This window comes from Centrocercus urophasianus, unplaced genomic scaffold (genome assembly GCF_019232065.1).
Source record: "Centrocercus urophasianus isolate 14NV4802_14NV808 unplaced genomic scaffold, USGS_Curo_1.0 seq_259, whole genome shotgun sequence".
Classification (NCBI taxonomy): domain Eukaryota; kingdom Metazoa; phylum Chordata; class Aves; order Galliformes; family Phasianidae; genus Centrocercus; species Centrocercus urophasianus.
In genome coordinates this window covers 23,209-44,810 of record NW_024884821.1, presented here as the reverse complement: position 1 = coordinate 44,810, position 21,602 = coordinate 23,209, and the positions used below count along the sequence as shown (strand labels likewise).

The following is a 21,602-nucleotide window of genomic DNA, read 5'->3' as shown; positions in this document are numbered from 1 at the left end:
AATAGTAGGAAGTGCTTTAGATTCTTTTTCCTGTAAAGTGGAGGAGAAATACAAGTACTGCAAAATTCTTAAAATGTCATGCTGGTTTCTGTCTTCTTCCTTGACTCGAATGTAGGTGTTGGGAACTATCATTACTACCTATTGTTCCTGTCTTCCTTAACAGTGACCAGTGTCTGGCTGCTTTATCAAAGTCTTCTGTGTATGTATCAGTGAACTTATTTCAATTTAGCTGTCAGGGACCTGTGTGTGGTTTTTATTCCTGGCTAGCATAATTAATTATAACTGCACAAATGGGTAACTCAGTCTAGTTCCATCCCCATCTCAGGAGTTGGAACTGAGTGATCTTTAAGGTTACTTCCAGCCTAAGCCATTCTGTGGTTCTGTGTTGTAGAAATGAGTCAGTGTTCTACTTGGAGTAAAATGCACCAGGTATGGCAGTGGTAGACACAGAGTGTGAATGTGAGTTGCTTTCCTGTGTTTCAGTGTGGTCTTAAGTGTGCAGAAGTACAATGTTTTCTGTTTTCCGTGTTCACGTGAACATGGGAGGAAAACCACTTGATTGCTGTACTGACATAACAGCAAAACCTTTACTGGTTTTGTGTTTTTTAAGACACGTCATAGGCTTTAAGCGTCTCTTAGAAATCTACAGGAGCTGAATATTCCAGTTTGTTTATTTAATAGTGTGAAAAGTATTGCTTTCTTGTCACTGTTACGATCTTCTTTTGTTGGTGGTGGTGTTTAAGACAAATCCTAAAACTAATAATTAGTGTGCAGCAAAATTTGAGAAAGCTCGACGATGAGAGGTAATTATTATTTCAATATCACTAGTTCACTTTAATGTAAAAACAAAGCAAAGCATCTAGCCAGTTGTTGGAATGTTCCCTCTGTGGATTATGGACACAGAAAGTAAAGGTTGTGCAACGAGAGCAGCAAGCAGTTGCATATCCATGTGAGTGTTTTAAGTGGGAAGTGGTGTTTTGAGAGCAAACTGCTCTGCAACACTTTGTGCAAATATTCTTCGCTTAGTACAGGAGTGGTCAATGTTAGAAAGGTAACGAAATGATTGTGAATCTTGTCGGATTGGTCAAACCACTGCATAACAAGTTACCATGCAGATGGAGCATGGACGTACTTCTTTGAGGCTGTGCAGATGCTGCTCAGCAACAGCAGAAGGGCTGGTTTGGTTACCAGTCCATAGCACAGCACCGGGAGCTGATAGGAAGATAATGAATCGCTTCTCATCTGGTCCCAGGTCAGTAGGCAAGCTAATATATCTTGTTAGAATAGTTAGTGTAAATGGAAAAATAGGCAACAGTTCATATTCAGAGGCCCGAAAGAATTTCTGTGCCCAAAACCATGGTCATATTTTTAATTTTTCTGGATGGCCTGTAAACTTTGTGTATGCTTATACAATCGCAAGTATAACACAGCTTTCCTCCTTTAAAAATGGAATGAAAGAGGGAAGGATGAATGATAGATAGTCTTATAGGTCATGTACAGAGATTTGCAAAGAGCAGAGGTTTTCTCAGTTGGCAGAGAGAATCCTCCCTCATTTGGCCTTGGCTCTCCTGTTGCCAGTGCCCATAAGCATTCGTGGATGTGGGGTTAAGGACTAGAGACAAGGTGAGCATTTTGCATTTGCTGAATGCTGAGGAAAGGATTTCCCCTTGTGGAGTAAAGTTTATTGATTCCTAAAGAATCACAGAATCACAGAAAGTCAGGGATTGGAAGGGATCTCAAAAGATCATCTAGTCCAGTTCCCCTGCTGGAGCAGGAACACCTCAGTTAGGTCACTTTTTTGCCCCCCTGAAAATATAAATGTATGGTAGTTTGGTGATGGAATGTATTTAATATTAGTCCTGCTTGTATAAAAACATTTTAATAGTAATTTTTGTGCTGACAAATAGCTGCTTCCACGTTTGTTTCACAAAATGGACTTTCAAGCAGCTGAAAATACTGTTCATACTTAATTTAGATTTAACATTATTCTGATTAGTTTAGTACTGTTTTCTCTTGAGTATGTTTTCTTTCTTAATCTGAGCTGTGTGCTTTCTGACTGTGATTCCAAGTCTTCTCTGAACCCAGGTTTCCCTTACTGAGAGTCAGTGCTTTTTATGAAACGTACGAGCAGATTACAGCTGTGGATGAACTTCATGGTGAAACCATCATGTACAGTTTTACATATATGCATTATACTTGTCAAATGTGTTAAAAAATACAAGAAATTGAAAACTTTTTTTTTTTTTTTTTTTTTTTTTTTTTAACCAGTTATTAAAACTATAACTGAAAATTGCATTTTGGCTATTTGGAGAATAGCTTAAAGAATTCCTTGCTGTCCTCTAAATGACAACCCTACATTATCTTGGGCTGTGAGATCCTACCAGCCATTTTATCGTGTGTATTTGCATATTGTTTCACAAAGTTTGTGATGGTTTGTAAGCATGGGAGGCAAAGTAGCAGCTATTTGGTACATGTTACTCTAACCTGATGTTATCACAACTAGTAGAAGAGCTGGCTGATTAGAATACCCACAAATAAATCTTTTCCTCCCAAGGGAAGCTGTGGCATGGTCAGCCCAAGCACTGCCTGCATTCTGTGCTCAGATAGTTCCATTCCAGTCTGAGTTCTCAAGTCAAGAAGAGAGGTGTGAGCTAAAACTTCTCAGGAAATGATTAAACAAAATGCAGCTTTGAGTCCATAGTGAAAGCCAATTTTAATCTTGATGTGGTAAGTAGGGCAAAAATGTTACATATTTCACATTATCTAGAAGATGGTGAGAAAAATGTCAGCATGCTAAGCTGGCAGTGTAGCATTCACACTGGGGAGCAGACAACGTGTTTAATGTTCATTGCTGTCCTGCCAAATCACAAGTCAGACTCAGCAGGATGTCGGTTATCCCGTGGCTTCCGCTGAATTTTCCCTCTTTCTTTCCTTTATGCTCTCACATTTTCCTCTTTCTAGGAACTCACATATTAAATTGTATGGAAGCTGGGAAGAGACCAGTTGATGTTTGCTGCCAGCTTAAGAATGAGAACACTTACTGGCTCTACCACTAATGCTGAAGGAAAAGAATGATGTCTGAAGAGAGGAGAGAGAAGGATCACTTTTTATAAAATGAAGTTAAAAGACTGGAATTTAGCGAGAAAATTTGGAGAGCCCATTCTCAGCTGTGCTGAGAAGGAAGAGGGAAACGGAACTAAGGAACACAGAATCTCTTAAAATTAAACTTGCTGTAACCAAGCGAGCTTGTATTTCTGCACAAGTTGCCAAGACCTGCTAGGTCAATTGTAAATGCTTGTGCTTACTCCACCAGCATATCTTCATCCAGGAGGGAGTAAAAGATTGTGATTGCTTCCAAACAGAAATAAACATTAACGCCTCTCCTGAGTCTCTTAAGAATATGCATTTTTCAACAGTGCAGTGTTAGTATGGAGGGAAGTTGACTCCTGTGTGTTGAAACACACTTCATGTGTAATACCCTTCTGGTGTGACACAGGCATAATGTGTTTATGGATCTAGGCAGTGAAGGTGCAATCTCTGATGATGACCTCAGTATGGTACTGGTAGACCATCAGCCCCAGCAGCATGGATCCAGAAAGGCATTCCCTTTGCAAAGATTTTACATTCTAAAATCTTTATTCCCAATTGCTAAAATGAAATAATGAAATGAAATGAATAAAACGGAGATGCTGCAGGGGCCTTTTCTCCCCTTGCTGCTGCTTTTCTTTTTGTTGTTGTTGTTCCTGCACAGAATCTATGATTCTGCACGCTGCTGGGTTCGAGGCACCTGGAACTGCTGCTGCCCAGCTAAGCTTGCCGTCCTTCACAGAGTTTCCTCTCTGGCAAGATTTTGAAGATTATGAAGAATATAAACGTGCAGTAAAAACTCGAATTCACAGCTAGAGGCTGCACGTCCTCTGGGTAACAGATTAGCTGGATAACCATCAGCTGAGCAGATCATGAGACCATAAAGCAATGAAAGAAAACAGCTTGCTAGACTTTGGAACTACCTCCATTGAACTTAGGCTTTTGCCTCTGAAATTAACATGCTTCTGTAGGTAAATAGATTTCCTTAACAGCCAAAAGGCCGGTCCTAAAGTAGAAAGAGCTGTCAAAAATCAGTCTGGCTAAAAGTAGTACGGTGTCCAACCCCTCAGGGAAAGCTTCAAGTTTGTCACTAAAATAGAACAAGTCCACAATGAGAGATTTGTTATTTTTTTTCTCTTTGCCTTATAGGCCTTTCTTCTTGTAAGTAGACATGTTAGACACTTTGAGAGCTCTATCTGGAATGTTAGTGTGCAGTTCTACACACAAAAAAACAACATTTAAAAAATTACTGTGATAAACATACATTATTCAGGATTTTGCATTACTTACCTTTCATTTCCTGTTTTTCCTTCTTTGCTCATCTTGTACTGTGTACAAGGTACCATGTACTGGAGGAAAGGTACAATATATTAAGCTCCATTTTGAATTAGACCATGAACTGCCTTAGTGACCTAGTCTGAATGTAGTTTGGACTAAAGTCCCTAGATCCCATACTAGCCAGTGAATCATTCCACCCCTTTCCTCTCACTGAATTTAGATCTCCTTGGATCTTTGGGGATCTTTTCTTTAGAGCTACAAAATGTGGCCTGAGCTGGGAGAATCTTGATATATATTTGTACAGTGTCTCCTTGGAAGTGTTTATGAAACCTCTTGTACTTAAAGAAAGTATTTCTTGAGCAGGCTCTTGTTTTTATTTCTCACAATTGCTTCATTTGAATATCTTGCTAGCTCCTCTGTAACTGTAGTATTGCTGCCCTCCTCCGAAAAGCACTGGTTAAAGGAAAGCAATGTCATCTGCTTGTGCAGGGTTATGTATTAATTATAGGAGGAGCAAATTGCTGTGTCTTCAAATTGTTGGCAACTCTTTTGGTTTTTGAGACAAGCCTGCTGTTAAGCCTTAGATAAGGTAAAAACTTCTGAAATTTTTACTTTAGCTTCTATTCTTTGTCACTGTAATGTAGTAGGTCTCTACATCAGCCTACACTTCTCATTTAACCCAGAACTATTTAAAGAAGTTTAAGGAAACATTATGAAGATGACAGGAAAGTGCTTTTATTGTGTTAAAAGTGAATACATTGGTGCAAAACGAAGATTGAAAATTAAACCTTAATTAAATCAAGCCTTAAACCTGAAAACACAGGAAGTTGGTTATTCAATTTAAGCTTTTTGATTCCCTTTTAGCTCTGTTAAAATCTGTGAGTATGGCTTTATTGTTTGGAATATTTGCATGTTGGAGTTTCAGTCTGTGGCTTTTTGTATGGATGCATTCTTCATGGTGTGTCTACTGCTGTGGTCTTGTTTTTCAGTTACACAGCTCCTTCAAGCAAGCTTTTGGTAAAAAGAAATCTCCCAAGTCAGCATCTCCTCATTCAGATATTGAGAAGATACAGGTTCTTCATTGCCTTCATTGCCAAAGCTGCCACACTATAATTCTACTGTTTCTACACCATTGCTGAGAGCTTCTCATTCCAATTCTCTGTAAGTGATTTCTATTTTTATTTTTTAAATGGAAAAATGGGTGGAAAGCATCTTAGTAAGCAGTTAGAGGAAAAGAGCAAAATCATGCTTTTGATAGGTCCAGTGTTTATATGCTAGTTCTGTGGGACATCTCTAGGCTGCTTTCTAGAAACAAACAATGGCAAAGTGTATCTTAAAACATCCCATCCTGTTGATTCCTCTGAATGGGAATCTACAAATCTGTGAAAGGACTACAAGAGTTTGACAGCTTTTTGGTTATGTGCACTGCTAAAACCAGACCGCAGTAGAAGCTATAGCGGGTCAAGCAGGGTAGCCTTGTACATGTGTGCTGGTCTGCTCCTACTGGTTGGCCCTACTCCTGAGCAATACTTGCTTTATCTCCTAGAGAAGGGGCTGTTTTTGGCTAAGTGGATTTGATAAAGTCCTTAACCATGTCCAACCAAGGACCCAACTCCACTATACCACTCAGTGCCACACCTCTACTTTTCTTGAAAATCCCCCAGAGTGATGCTATCGCTTCTCTAGGCAGCCTGTTCTAATGCCCAACCACTTTTTCTGAGATTTTTCCTAACAGCCAACCTGAACTTCCCTTGGCATAACTCAAGGCCATCATCTCTTGTCCTGTTGCTGATACCCAGGAGAAGAAGCCAACCTCCACCTTGCCACAACCTCTACAGCAGGAAGTTGTAGAAAGCTATGAGGTCTCCCCTGAGCCTCCTTGTCTCCAGGCCAAACAATCCCAGTTCCCTCAGCTGCTCCCCATCAGACTTGTGCTCCAGTCCCCTCACGGCTCTGTTGCCCATCTTTGGATACGATCCAAGTCTTCCTCGCATTGAGGGACCCAAAACTGAACACAGTATTCAAGATGCAGCCTCACCAGAGCTGACTGCAGAAGGATCATCACCTCCTGCTCGTGCTGGCTGCACTATTTCTGATACAAGCCAGGATGCCACTGGCCTTCTTAGCTACCCACGTACACTACTAGTCAGCCAGCTGCTGACTAATACCCTCAGATCCTTTTCCTCCGTGCAGTTTGTCAGCAACTCTGTCTGTCCCAAGCCTGTAGTGATGTATGAGGTTGCTGTGACCAAAGAGCAGGACCTAGCACTTGGTCTTATTTCAACATAATCTCACTGCCAAGATATAACAGCAGTAGAAACTAAAGAGACATTTTTTTCCACTTTTTCCATTTAACAGACACCCAACTGTTCAAGATGTTTCCCTGTGCTGTAGAACACAAAACACAGAACAGCAGACAAAAGATGACAAAACAAGAAGGGCAGACGCTAACCTGACTTCACCCACAATATCTGCAGCAAGGTTCTGCAGGCTGTTCCGTAGTTCCTCTACTTCCCTCCTCAGCTCCAAGATGTTTGTCAGCACAAAATCCAGGCGGTCCACCACATCCACCTGCTCACCATGTGTTAACAGAGGTGTATACACAGCACAATCTCCTGCCCCTAAAGGAACTGGCTTTCTGGTTAGACCTTTGAGAAACCAAGACAGAAAAAAAGGTTATCAGATGAAAATCATACAATCACAAGGTTGGAAAGCACCTACAAACAAGATCATCTAGTCCAACTGTCCTCCCATTACTATTGCCACCACAAGCCACTAAACCGTATCTCATAGCTCCTCATCCAGACGCCTCTTGAACACTGCCAGGGACGGTGACTCCACCGCCTCCCTGGGCAGGCCATTCCAGTGCCCGACCACTTAGAAAGTGCCTGACCACAGAGAAAAACTTCTTCATGATGTCTATTCTAAACCTCCTCTGGTACAACTTGTGGCCATTTCCTCGGGTCCTGTTTGTTGACTGGGAGAAGAGGTCAAACCCCTCCTCATCACAACCTCCCTTCAGGAAGTTGTAGAGTGCAGTGAGGTCTCCCCTGAGACCTCCTCTCTCCAGACTGAACAATCCCAGCTCCGTCAGCTGCTCCTCATAAGACTTGTGCTGCAGACCCCTCACCAGATTTGTTGCCCTTCTCTGGACACGCTCCAGGGTCTCAACGTCTGTCTTGTAGAGAGGGACCCAAAACTGAACACAGTACTCAAGGTGTGGCCTCACCAGTGCTGAGTACAGGGAAATGGGAAAGGGTTTCTCACAGGAAATGTCAGTTCAATTTTGTCTTCACAAAACAGAGGGCATAAAGTTTAATCTTGAGTACTGCCCCCTGACCTGGCCTGGTGCTTTTGGTTCCTGCACTGGTTTACCACCCCATCCTGACATCAGCATGCAGTCACACTAAACACTTCCACAGTGCTAACAGATTGAATAGAGTCCACTCCTAGAAACATTCAAGGTCAGGCTAGACAGGGCCCTGAGCACCCTGATCGAGCTGAAGGCGCCCCTGTTCATTGCAGGACAGTTGGATTAAATGATCTTTAAAGGTTCTTTCCAACTCAAGTGATTCCATGATTCTATGAGTTCTCTCAGTGACACTTCTGCAGACATCCCCTTGTGAAACACTTAAAAAAACTACAAAATCCATATTGAATACCACAAAGACCATGGCAGTTGAGCAAATTGCTTCTTTTTAAGAACACCTTACTGCAAAATAAGTTCCGTTTCTATTCTACATACATCTGTTTTAAGAGATACTGGACTTTAAGAATCATCGAATCATAGAATCACATGCTGGAAACAATCTACACGATCACCTAGTCCAACCGTCTCTTCATCACCATTGCCACCACTAGCACTAAAGGTTCATATCTCACAGCTCCTCATCCAGACACCTCTTGAACACTGCCAGGGATGGCGACTCCACCGCCTCCCTGGGCAGGCCATTCCAGTGCCTGACCACTCTCTGAGAGAAAAAGTTTTTCTTATGTCCAACCTGAACCTCCTCTGATACAACTTGTGGCCATTAACCCGTGTCCTGCTCGATGCCTGGGAGAAGAGGCCAAATCCCTCTTCACCACAACCTCCCTTCAGGAGGTCGTAGAGTGCAGTGAGGTCTCCCCTGAGCCTCCTCTTCTCCAGACTGAACAATCCCAGCTCCCTCAGCTGCTCCTCATAAGACTTGTGCTCCAGACCCCTCACCAGTTTCGTTGCCCTTCTCTGGACACGCTCCAGGATCTCAACATCTTTCCTGTAGTGAGGAGCCAAAACTGAACACAACACTTGAGGTGCGGCCTCACCAGTGCTGAGTACAGGGGGATGATCACCTCCCTGCTCCTGCTGGCCACACCATTTCTGATGCAGGCCAGGATGCCGTTGGCCCTCTTGGCCACCTGGGCACACTGTCGGCTCATGTTCAGCTGAGCATCAACCAACACTCCCAGGTCCTTCTCTTCTCCACAATCATCCAGCCACTCATCCCCAAGCCTATAACGCGGCATGGGGTTGTTGTGGCCAAAGTGCAGGACCCGACACTTGGCCTTGTTGAACCTCATCCCATTCACCTCAGCCCAGCGGTCCAGCCTGTCTAAATCCCTCTGAAGGGCTGCCCTACCCTCAGGCAGATCAACACCACCTCCCAGCTTGGTGTCATGTCCCAGCAGTAGAGTCATGAAAAGATGTAATTTCCCTGGGCTTGAGCGTGGTTTAATGGGCACGGTGGTGACGGACTGATTGGTTGGACTAGATGACCTACAGTTCTTTTTCAACCCTAATGATTCTATAATTCCTTCTAGGGGCATGGTGGCGATGGGCTGACAGTTGCACCTGACGATCTGAGAGAGTGGGTACAAGCAGGTGTTTCACTTTGTTGACATGCAGAATTCAGGAGCCTAGACTGAAAATAAAATAAATAAACGGAAGTTGCTCATAGGAGAGCACTTTGCCTTGAATGTCTCATATCTTAAAGCCTTGTCACTGTTTCCAAGGTTTTTGTGAAGAGCGTTTGAACCTGTTCATGCTACAAAAGCATCTTTTCGATATCGCGGTGGCTTATCGCTTTCCTGCCATACTGCACGTGGCATGACGCCCAACAACTCTGGCGTCCTCCACTGACAGGAGAGCAGGTGCACCCAGATGGCCTTGACAGAAAGCCTCAACTGGTGAACGGCTGCCGGTACCTCTGGGAAGGAATCAGAGGGCCCTCCCTGCGGTCCTACCCCGGCCCCGGGCCTTACCCTGGCTCCAACTCCCCACGACCTCCGCGCCGCCGTCCCCGAGTCCCGCCGTGCCTCCGGGCCGCCTCCGGGCCGCCTCCCGGCCGCTGCCGCCGCCCCGCCGCCAGCCGCGCCGCCGCCGCCGCAATGCCCACAGCAGGCTGAGCCCCAGGCCCGCGGCCGCCGCCGCGCCCAACGCCAGCCCCAGCGCCAGGCGGCTGGGCCCGGAGCGCGCCATGCAGCTCCGAGAACCGCGAGCGGCGCGGGGATGACGTCACTGAGGTGGTCACGTGGCGCACTTACATCACTTAGCGACGGAGAACCGGGAGCCGCGGTGGCGGGGCGGTGCTATGGCTACTCGTGCACTCCGGCTGTAACTCTACATGTATCTTCCCTGGCACCTATTCCTGTATCTACACCTGCACTTCTGCCTACGCGTAAAGCTGTACCCACATCTGTACCCACACGTGTATCTGGATCTGCACCTGTACAACGCAACCCCAGTTCCTCCAGCTACTTCACAGCTACTTCACCTCCAACACAATCCCTGCAGCCGCAGCTCGCACCCAACAAATCCTGGTGCCACCAACCTGCCCGACCCTTTCCAATTGATGCAGACATTTCAGGTGACAAGCACAGCAACACTTCTCTGGCTGTGGGCATAGAGGCAGGAAGCTGAATTTCTTTGCCTGGTTATTGGGTACAACCCAAGGCAGCACAAATCTGTGGTTCTGCAGATATTAAAGATGGTATCAGAGAAACATCATTCTGCAGCTGTATTATGCCTGCCTGTCTTGCATTGAACCTTAACGAAAGTAATAAAAACAAGCTTTTTGAAGGAAATAATTCCCAGAAATAATAGTTTCTGCTTGAGCTGCTTTGCTCTTTCCCTTTAACCCCTGTAATGCAGCAGATAACAACTGTATGTTGGTGGAGAATTGTAAAGATGCGAAATCTCCATTGGATCTCATTTTCTCCTTCGTTTTCATAAGCCCCTCTGGGTTTATCACCACAACAGCTCCAGTTGCTCAGGTAGTAGTATCTCTTGGTCTGCCAGCCCTTGCAAACAAGCCACTGAACTGCACCACAGTTTTGTTATTGTCATTACAACCTTTAGAAATAAAGAGATTGCTGTAATAATGCCCTCTGCATCTTCAGCACAAATCTTTTTGCTGGGGTTGGAGGGAGGGGATGAATTATAGATCACTGGTGAAACCACACTGTTAGTTATGGAATATGATAGGGCTCTGGATAAAACGAACAACATCTGTAGCAGGATCAAAAACAGCAGATTGCAAGGATCCAATGCTGTGGATGAATTACTTCTTTAGTAATTAGGGACACTATTAAAAAGAAATGTAGTCACTTTTGTATGCATCAATATTTGCATTAAGCACAATGTTCTTGGAATATCAAACCTTTTAGTGCAGCACAGGCTCTCATCCTCCCTGCAGAGGTGCTTGAAGATGACTTAGTCCACGAGCCAGAGAGCTCTGGGGTTCGGAACATGTCCTGAAGTATGGCACAGGGCTCTGGGAGAGCGACAGAGGCATGTACATTTCTCAACTCTCACACTTTTCTGGTCGGCTTTGAGGAGCAAAGGACAAAAGTAGCAAAAAATAGCACTGAGGAAAGATGGTGAGTACCATGGTGGGAGTAGATGATGGTTATTTCACAGAGCAGACCATTCATAGGTCTTGTTGCGAGAATCATAGAATCACAGAATCACTCACATTGGAAAAGACCTTAAAGATCATCGAGTCCAAAAACTGCTCACTCTTGGGTTGTGATTGCAGTATGTTAGGTGGAAATGGGCTCTGTGTAAGACAAGGGAGATATTAATGATAACGTGAATGGTGGAATCATCATCTCAAGGTTTGGGGTTTGAATTTTCCCATTCCACAGTCAGTGAGTGAACTGTGGGTGAAACGGTTCCCTGTCTGGTTACATACACCAGGATTACAACTAGAAATGCCTTTTCCCAGAACAGCTGAAGGGAAAGTAGCAGCAACTTCAACGACTTGCACAGTGTATTATTTTCCAGCTAGAAGATCGATTAAACACATTCTGTTACTCCAACCCAAGGGTGGGGATTCTCAGCAGCAACCCACAGGGTGAGCAATGCCATTCGATCATTCAATCAGCTTTACGGTACATTTTTGGGATTTCTCCTTGATCAGAAGTTTGTTCTCCTTCCAGAAGCAGAACCATCCCTTAAATTCAGGGGAACTGAGTTGTTAGGAAACGCCATTAATCAGTATTATTTGAGGCAAGAAATTTGATTGGTATCGACTGGTATTGCAGAAAGAAGAGTGGTAATTAGAAAAAGCCACTGCTGTCAGAAGGAGAAAAACAGAGTTCTTCAATGTTCTTCAGTGTCACTCTTGTGCATAAGGGATTTATGACCATAGATAACATTTTGCCAAAAAGACTTTTGCTTTCTTTCACACAAATTCTTGCTATCCATGTCCAACTTTAAGCAGAAATCTCAGAGCCATGCCAAGGGGCAATAACTGCTTTTTGATGATGAATGGCACCACTGAGATACATGGCACTGTGTTTTATAGCTTGCTCTCACGCCATTGCTGCTCAAAGCACTTGGGCTGTCTCCCAGGTTTTGATTTTTCAATGGGAACTCTGATACCAAAATGTCGTGTGCAGGCTCTGCTTTCTTTTTCCTCTCTTTTATTTCCTCTCCTCCCTTTAAAAAGAGCCTTGCAGGAGCCAAACTGAGCAGTGAGAGTGAGTGCTGGGCAGCCTGCCACTCTACAAGAGCCCTGGATATATATTTTTTTCTTTAATGTGATGAAAGATCCAAGGGTCTGGATTTCAGCTCTGGGCTCCCTTGCGATGGGAACACTCTCACAGCAGAGATCATCTGGTCCAGGTTACAAGGTGATGGATTTGGGTATAGGAAGCAAAAACAACTGTGGTGAAACCAGCAGGGAAAGTACTTCTGTATCAGTTGCTGGGTGATAGGGACAAAAAAAAAAAGTGAAAATAACACAGATTTATATTAGGGAGTAAATCTTAGGAATAAACATTTGGGTTGTTTTCACACCAGGGAATTCAGGAAGACCTTAGGAAGGTGATCTAAATGAATGGATGCGTAACCCAAGGGGTGAAATATCCCAAGCACATTTTAGGAAGATGGTAACATCAATGTATATTAGTTGTTTTGCTTTGTCAAATCAAAACTAACGAACATGACAGGAACAACAGCAAAACCTGGCTGTCTTGGAGCATTTTCTTTAGACTAATGAGTAGAAATGTGGATTTTCCCGCTCAGTCCGTACTGGGGTTAATTGGTAACTGTGGCATTGCAGGGAAGTGGGCCCCAGGTCAGGCCGGAAGGACACAGCATGCCCCAGCTGCTTGGGAACAGCCTTCTGCTTTCCCCCTGAGCTGCTTGTTTCTGAAGATCAATAAGAAATTAGGGATTAATTATGTCATGCTAACAGTTGCTGATCAACATGGGAGGAACTTTTTTCCCCTCACATTTTGAAGGGATTTAAACCATCACATTTAAAAGCTGCAGGGCCCAGGGTTCACCTTGCCCATCATCTCCCTCTCCATCATCTATCTATCATCTTTCAGTCCTTTGTCTCCCCGTCCCTCATCTCCCATTTTATTGTCACTCTGTCCAATGTCTCCTGATCCACTGCCTCCTGGAATATCATGTCATCTCCCATTCTTTACCTTCCTGTCCATCATCTCATTGTCCTTCATCTCCCTACCCTTTGTCTACTGTCCATCATCTTCTTGTCTATCATCTCCCTGTTCATCATCTCCCGGATCATTGTCTCATTATTCAATGTCTCCTGGTCCATTGCCTCTTGGGATATCATCTCCTATCCTTCATCTCCCATCCGTCATTCTCCTGTCCTTCTTCTCCCTGTCCTTCTCCCTGTTCATCATCTTCTTATCCATCATTTCCCAGGTCATTCTCTCACTATTCAGTGTCTCCTGCCGCAGTGCCTCTTAGGCTATCATCTCCCAGCCTTTATCTACCTGTCTTTCATCTACTTGTCCATCATATCCTTGTCTGTCACATCTCTGTCCATCTTCTCCTCCTTCATCACCCCCAAGCCATCCTTTCCTGTCCTTCATCTCCTTGTTTATCATATTCCTTCCATCACATCCCTGCCCATTGTCTTCTGCTCCATCACCCCTGAGCTATCGTCTCCTGTCTTTCATCTCCCTATCCATCTTCTCTCTGCTCTTTGTCTGTCCATCATCTCCCTATCCTTCATCTCTCTGTCCTTCACCTCTCGGTCCACCATCCCCCTTTCTCTTATCTGTGTCCTTTGCTCTCCCTGCCCATCATCTCCCTATTCCTCATCTTTCTGTTCCTTGTCTCCATTATCACCTTGTCCTTCATCTCTCTGCCCCTCATCCCCTGTCCTTTGTCTCCCTGTCTATCATTTTCTTATCCAACACCTTCCTATCCATCATCTTCTTGTCCTTCATTCCTTGTCCATTATATCCCTATCTATCACCTCCCTCGTTTGTCTCTCCATCCCTTTCCCTTTTCTCTCTGTCCCATGTCTCCCTGCACATCTTCCCATTCCCCATCCCTCTATGGCCCAACAGAGCCAAGATCCTTCACAAAGCCGGCTCCACACCTCCCTCTCTCCCCTCCCCCCCTCTAGTCCCCCGGGAGGGTGCAGCGCGGCCACCGCCTCCCTTGGGCGGAGCGGGGGCGGGATGGGAGGGGATGCAGCCTCCCCCCTGCACTGCCCCGGGGCTGCGGTCTAGCGGTGGGATCATGCCGTACCTCCTCATCAGCACACAGATCCGCATGGTGAGTCCGCCCCGCCGCCGGACCCTTCCGGGCTGTGGGGAGCTATTTAGAGCTCGGGCTGTGGGTCCTATTTAAGGCTGGGAGGTTGCATGAAGGGCAAAGGGCGACGCGAGCAGCGGGATGGGGAGGAGGCTCCCCGTGGGGTGCGGTGCCCCAGAGTTATGCTGAGCAAAAAGCGCTGTGCGCAAGCCCTCCTCCCTTCGTCCTATCCTTTCTGTGCTGTGGGGTCCCTGTAGTGCTACCCGGTTCCCCCTACAAATACCCAACAGCATCACGTTTGAAACTTGTTGCAGAGGCCTGTGAAAGTCAGGGAAAGTAATTTCCAGCCATGTGGCCTCACTGCAGGTTTTCCCTTTTCCCCGAAAAGCCCCCGTGGAAAACACAGCCCCAGCAAAAGGGAAAGATGTTATTGGTAGCAGGATCATTGTGTAGCACCCAAAGCCACATTGTCATAGAAAAACACAAAGGAAATGCTGCTTGCTAGTGATTGCGGTATCTGCAGCCCTCAGAGCAGCTCTTGCAGCCAGCTGCAGCTGCACATCTGCAAAAGCAGAAGGATATCTAGGTGTGTTTATTCTTTTCCCAAAGGGAGCTATAGGTACAAATACCACCGTTTTGCAATAGGAAGGTGCGATGAGGAAAATGGCAAACCAAGTTGGCAGGAGTTTAATGAGAGGTGCAGAGATGCCTCGTTACAGTTACATCTCAGACCCTGTGAACAGAGAACTGAGGAAAACGCTCTGGAATGCTGCGGCACCAAATCATAGAACTGTACAATGGTTGGGTTGGAGGAGACCTTACAGATAATAGAATCACAGAATGGTTGGGTTGAAAGAATCCTTAAAGATCATGTAACCATTGAATGGTTGGGTTGGAAGGGACCTCAAAGCCCCCCAGCCCCAGCCCATGCCATGGGCTAGTAACCCTCCCAGGCTGCCCCTTCCAGCCTGGCCCTACAGACACATCCCTGGAGATGCCTCCATTTGTGATGGCATCTGGCATCATTACAAGTTGATTGAATAATTATGGACTGAGCTATGTTGGAAATATCCAAACAATTTTCTAGGACTGTTTCTCTGATAAGAGAGAGCCCCGAGAAAACAGTGGTACAACTTTTATCCCCTATTGCCTGCCACTTCTCTCTTTCTCCCCTGGTTCTAACTTTCACAGGAAGTAATAAGAGCTGTCCAGCTTATTTATGCTTTGCTCATACCTCCGATTTTTAATCCTTCTGTCCAGAAGGCAGGCATATAGCTGCAGAGATGTTTTAATTCACTCAGAAAATATCTGAAGCGATTATATGTTGGACAGCTAGATCACAGTAGCATGGCAATTATACTGTCCTTTACATCCCCTGAGAAAGAGGAGCCAATTACATCACAATTGCATCTCAAGAAGCTGTATAGTATTTCTGATGCTTTTAGATGTTGCTTTGTTGCCAGTGATTTCAGTCTGTGGAAGCCAGAGTTGGTTACGTGAAGAAATTCTGTTACAGTGTTCTTCAGACTTTGGTTAGATCCCAGAATCACAGAGCCACAGAATGGTCGGGTTGGAACTGCCTGCAAAGCCCCTCCAGCCCCAATCCCTGCTGTGGACTGGTTGCCTCTGAACCCGAACAGGCTACCCGGGGTTCTACTCCACCTGGCATCTGGGACCTTTGTGGATTGGGCATTCACAGCTCCATCTGCACAGCCTGTGCTATTGCCTTGCTACGTTCTGAATAAAGGATTTTCCCTGAATATCTAACCTACATGTCCCCTCTTCAAGTTTAAAACCATTCCCCCTTGTCTTATCACTATCAGATTGCATAGAATAGTTGGTCTCCCTCTTGCTTATAAGCTTTTTTAAGAAATGGAAGGCCACAGTGAAGACTCCTGGAGTGTTCTCTAAAAATCCCCACTTCCTCTGCCTGTATTCATCTAGAGAAGAAGAGACGAAAGGAGAGATATTCTTATATAGTCACATTAATCTATCTTATTCTAGCCATGGGCTAGTGTCCTCTGAATCCGAACAGCCTGCCCCGCGCTCTCCCAGCCTGCCCTTGGGCACCTCCAGAAACGGGGCATTCAGTTTGTCTTTTCTGCACTGCTGTGTGCCCCAGAGTCAGGAAGATCAACCATATATCCTGGTGTGCATCAAGCACAGTATTGCCAGCCAGTCAAGGGATCAGATTTTCCTAGTCTACTCTGCACAGGTACAGCCACACCTTGAATACCACTGAGTACAGTTTTGGGTGCCACGGAGCAGTAGAAACAGTACTAATTACATATGCAGCTTGCATTACACAGTATTTTGGCTTTGTGTTGTTAACAGTTTCAGAGTGTCTCCTGCTACCTGCGATGGCACATGACTGGTATGTGGCCATCTATAAGCCTCAGCTTTATACTACCATCATGATTGAGATCATGTTTGAGATGCTCTGCTGAACTTTGGTGAAATGTTCGTACTTCTGGGTCTGAACTCTTTGGTACACACCAGTGTCTTCCTAAAACTATCATTTTTCCTCTTGAAATGTGGTGAAGCATATCTTTTGTGATAACAGCCCTCTCTTCCCTCCAGGAGGGAAGATTTCAATTGGATGTCAGGGGAATCTCTTTACAGAGAGAGTGGTAAGTTGCTGGAACAGCCTGCCCAGAGAGGTTGTGGATACTCTGTCCCTGGAGGTGTTCAAGTCCAGGTTGGATGGGGCCTGTGGCAGCCTGATCTACTACCAGATCTGAAGGTGGGTGGCCTTGCCTGTGGCAGGGATGATGGGACTTGGTGATCCCTGGGGTCCTTCCAACCCAAGCCATTCTGAGAGTCTGGGATTCTATGATTCTGTGACTCTTTCAGATTTCTTCTTCCAGTACTGCTCTCGATGAGTTGCTGGTTTTCATTTCCGGCAGTTTGTTTGTAATGAACAGCATCATTTGCACCTCATCTCATATATTTTCATTGTTCTGACTGTGCTGTGGATCCACTCCAAGGAGAGCAAACACAAGGCCTTTTCCACATTCACCTCTCACCTGATGGTGGTCTCTTTGTTGCATGGAACCTTTATCTTCATGTACTTGTGAGCTGTCAAGAGCTTCTCTCAGGACACAGACAAAATCACTGGGGTGATCCCTATGCTGAACTGCTGCACCCCCTCATCTACAGCTGGAGAAACAAGGAGGTAAAAGATGTGGAAGTCAATGAGCCTACAGTGTGGATTTCAACTGGAGGATTTGTAAGGTCCCTTCTAACCCATCCAAAAGGCAAGGAATTTTCTCTTTCAAAGCAGTTGAAGTCTAAACTCTAACCTCTAATCTCTGTCTCTACACAGTTTATCTGAAAAAATTAAATTGCTGATTACATCAAGCTGTATTTATTGACCAGGTTCAAAGAGAACCAGTGATATGAAAGCTGACTCTGCATTTCCTGCTGCTCAGGTTCAGGCCATTAGGGTCAGGAAAGCAATCCATAAACACCTACAGAACAGCATCAAGGGAAATGTTCAGGCCCTTGGAACATTGAATTACAGAGGGCACAAGCTCCAGCTCCCAGAAACACACTGCGGATCTCTCCATTAAAATAAAAATTTTCTTTGCACACTGACTTTAACTCATTCCTAAAATCAATGCAAGAAACTCGAGATCTGAAGAGGGCTTAAGGCTGAGTGAAACAATGGAGAATCAAGACAGGTAGATTTTTGAACTGCAAGAACTGACAGAGTTCAGTGACCAATTACCTACGAAATTATTTCTTAGTGTAATAAGCCTGGAAAGTTGCATCAGATCACTCCAGCCTGGCATTCAGAAGGTAAGTGGGAAGATAAGCATTCAAGACAACAAGCGAAAATTAAAAATTGTTTGAGGTTGAAAGAGATATACTTCAGGTCCATAGTTACCTAATTCCATCAGTCTGAATCTGGGCTCTAGAGAAGTCAGTCTAAGGTAAGAAAGTGCAGTGTAGATGCTCACTAGAAATGCATGATGCTAGGTGTGTTGGCTGCCAATTCTCAATGTGCTTCTAAGAAGATCCAGGTTGCTATATTGTGCACAGCTCTCTCTACTTTCACACTTCTTTCTCTTCAGTTCTTAGCTTTGCTCTGACACCAGGAGACAGAAGCTCATTGAACTACAACCAGCAGCTCATTGAGTGTGACCAAATAAATTTGTGAATTTAATCTTAATTTAGGATGGGTCAAGTTGCATGACCAGGTATTATTACAAGGTCATGCGTTCTCTTTCAGTCATCCAAACACAACACAACATCTGTATGAAAAATAAGTAACCAGAGCAATGAGCCCTCGCATTACAGGGCATCCAGCATGAGTTCTTATATAGGTTGAACACTGAGTCCACCCAAAGGACATACCAACCAGAAAGAACAGCACTCTCAATGACCATGCTCTACAAGATATGCAGCTGCACAAGTGAGGGGATGAGAGTGCAGACTGACTGAGAAGTGACCAGTACCAGGTTAATAGACCTAAATGTCTGTGTTCCTGTGTGTTCCACTGATTTTCCAGTGTCCTACAAACATACATATTCCTAAGTCATCCTTCCCTGTTGGGAAATGGCTCTGGGAACAAGGAGGCCATGAGGAGTTGTATGAGCACAGCCTGTATAGCAGTACAGATTGTATACCCATGGAAAAATACTAGAGACTAACAGGTCACAATGTTTCTGTGAGCAGGAGGGAGTAGCCCCAAAAAGGAACTTGGTTTAAGGGAGTTGACAAAAACAGATAGCATGTAGTTAGATTCTTCTCTGCCTAGAAACGACTGTTGTCCACCAATAGCAAGGCAACATGATAGCTAAAGCTAGCTATTAAAGCTCTGTGTAACCGTTAATAAACTGAAGCTGGATCACTCATATTGAGTCCTGTCGTGCTTCCTGCTCGGATAGCAATCACATTACTGTTTTAGTTCCGCAGCAAGTGGTGCCTGAACAGGGACTGGCGATCAACTCAGCACCAAGCGTGCAGACAGAAGCACCAGTGTTGCAGCGGCGAGCTGGGGGGCATAGCTGCCTAGACCGACCGAGAGGGGTCTGCACGGATCCAGAGGGCAAAGAGTGGCACTCCAATAGTCTCAAGTGGGTGCTGTGAGAGCGGTGGGATGCGGGTTGCAGTGCACCGCGGAAAGAGAGGTAGCCCTAAATTTATTACAGTTCTTCTTAGAGAAGCAAGGGGTGGATACGGGTACTGTTAAGCAAGTGCCGGGATTACTAGCCTTTGGTAAGGCAGAGGGTTTGTTTGTACATTCAGGGACATTCTTTGAGGATGAAGAGTGGCGCACGTTTGGTGATAAGAAGAATAAATTAGAATGGTTGATAGCTGTTTCGGCTTCCCATCAGCTAGTGGGATCATCTGAAGATGCTGGTCGGCTCAAGCCGGAGGGGGATTATGTCTCTATACCCGACATGATGAGGTGTGCGCACATGGATGAGGGGATAGCAGCTCATGTTATGGCTTCTGTGCAGCAAGTAGTGAGTATGCTGAAGCTGCTGGGAAAGCAGGCAGGGGTTTCGCTGTTGTCAAAAGCCCAAATGGCGCTGATTAATTGGGTTAAATGCTGTGGTTACGGGAGTACTCCTGCAGAGTGCTTATCCCATAGGAATTTAGATAAGGTGGCAGAGGAGTTGTGGGAGTAGGTTAAGTTGGGACTGAAGGGAGCTACCTTGGGAAACTTAGAAAGAGCTCTGAAAGCAGTGGAAACAGAGGAGCGGTGTTGGAGGATGACTTGGGAATTAGTGTCAGGTCAGCTTGAGAAGGAAGGCGAAGAATCAGAGAAGAAGCCTACAAAGGGGGGTGTGGAGCCTGCAAAGGGGGGGCAGAAGGATGCTGCAGAAGTTCAACAGAGCAGCAAGCCAGAGTCAGAGACTGAGCAACAGGAGGAAGAGTTGGGAATGGATTCATCTAGAAGGAGTGGTGGGGTCAGGGGTGTCTTGTCGGGAGCAGAGAATGATGTGCCTTGGGCAGCACCTGTGTGGCCTCCTGCAGCGTCTAATTGGAGGGCTACTGGGGCCACACCTGTGTTCTCATAAGTTCCTGGAACAGTGTCTATGCCCACCGCTGGTTCAGTAATGGCACCCACGGCCCCTCCCCTGTATGATAGCAGGAAGAAAACCTTCTACACCTGTGCCTCTCACCTGACATCCATCACCATTTTCTTTGGATCCCTTACTTTTAGCTACATCCATTCCAGCTCCAGGTACTTAATAGAGCAGAAGAAAGCACCAGCAGTCTTCTGCATGCTCCTGGTCCTCATGCTGAACCCCTTGATTGATAGCCTGAGAAACAAGGAGGTGAGGAGCAGCTTCAGAGGGACATCTAAGGTAAGAGAGCTTTTCCACTAATCACTGCCAGCACCTTGCAAAATGCAAAGATAAAGCTGAGAGAAAGGACCGTGGTTCTAAATCTCAGAGTTGAATAGGAACATGTAAATGGCATGCATAGTATTATCATGTATACTTTTCTTTTGTGGTATGCCAGTGCTATTCAACTAAAGCTGTGGTTTTGTACTGTGTTGTCATTCATACTGTGAATTGAAATGAATGTATTAAAAAGGTCACAAACCCCTTGTTGTAAAATAATTGCTATTAAAAAGTTGGCTGTGTACATTTGTACTTTTTGTGGAAAGCTTAATGGTTTTCATAGGAATAGCTGAAAGTGCATTGTGTTGAAGAAGGTCTCATCCATGCACTGAAGTGTTCTACCTTCATGTGAAATCCAGCCAATGTTATCTGCCAATGTTATTAGCAAACTATAGGAATTCCAGTGCAATGAGGCATGCTGGCCGGAGAGAACACTCAGTTGGAAGAAATGTGCACATAAAACATTTATTTCAAATGTTTCTGCTGATTTCCAGCTCAGTCCCTGGAACACCGGTCACACTTTGAGAACAAGCACTGTCGGGTCTCGCACATTGTGAGCTCCCACCCGAGGGGACACTCGCCTGTTTCCCAACGCTGGTGCTTTCTTATGTTTTTTGTGTTTTTTTGTTTGTTTGTTTTTGTTTGGTTTTTTTTTTTCCCCATATTTCCCATTTCCCACCCCACAAATCTGTACAGTAAGTTGCTATGACGTCATAGAACAGAACCAGCCGCCCCCTTCCTCCCCCCCAAGGTGGGCAGCCTCTCAGCGCCGCTCCGACGGGAGCTGAAGCTCCCCTGCCGCCCCGCTCCCCCGGCAGCAGCCAGCGTGAAACTACACCCCCCCAGTATGCCTCGCGCCCCGCTGTGCCCAC

General features: G+C 45.3%; 1 protein-coding gene and 1 long non-coding RNA gene across 2 annotated transcripts; one reads left to right on the top strand and one right to left on the bottom strand.

Moving 5' to 3' along the window:
- Positions 1 to 5,078: 5,078 nt before the first annotated feature.
- On the bottom strand, positions 5,079 to 9,693 carry LOC122164235. The gene is made up of 2 exons (XR_006170155.1): positions 9,607 to 9,693; positions 5,079 to 7,013 (listed from the first exon to the last, which is right to left on the bottom strand). It is a non-coding gene; the product is annotated as an uncharacterized LOC122164235 (long non-coding RNA).
- A 6,236-nt stretch (positions 9,694 to 15,929) lies between these two features.
- LOC122164236 lies at positions 15,930 to 20,712 on the top strand. The gene is made up of 3 exons (XM_042826053.1): positions 15,930 to 15,937; positions 16,584 to 16,805; positions 20,472 to 20,712. The coding sequence occupies exons 1-3, from the start codon at positions 15,930 to 15,932 to the stop codon at positions 20,710 to 20,712; spliced, it is 471 nt and encodes a 156-aa protein (XP_042681987.1).
- The last annotated feature ends 890 nt before the right edge of the window (positions 20,713 to 21,602 follow it).

Bases quoted from the DNA above. Each gene is read 5' to 3' on its own strand.
- LOC122164236 (XM_042826053.1), top strand. The intron at 16,806-20,471 runs GCTCTGCTGAAC...CCTGTATGATAG, and splicing joins ATTGAGATCATGTTTGAGAT to CAGGAAGAAAACCTTCTACA.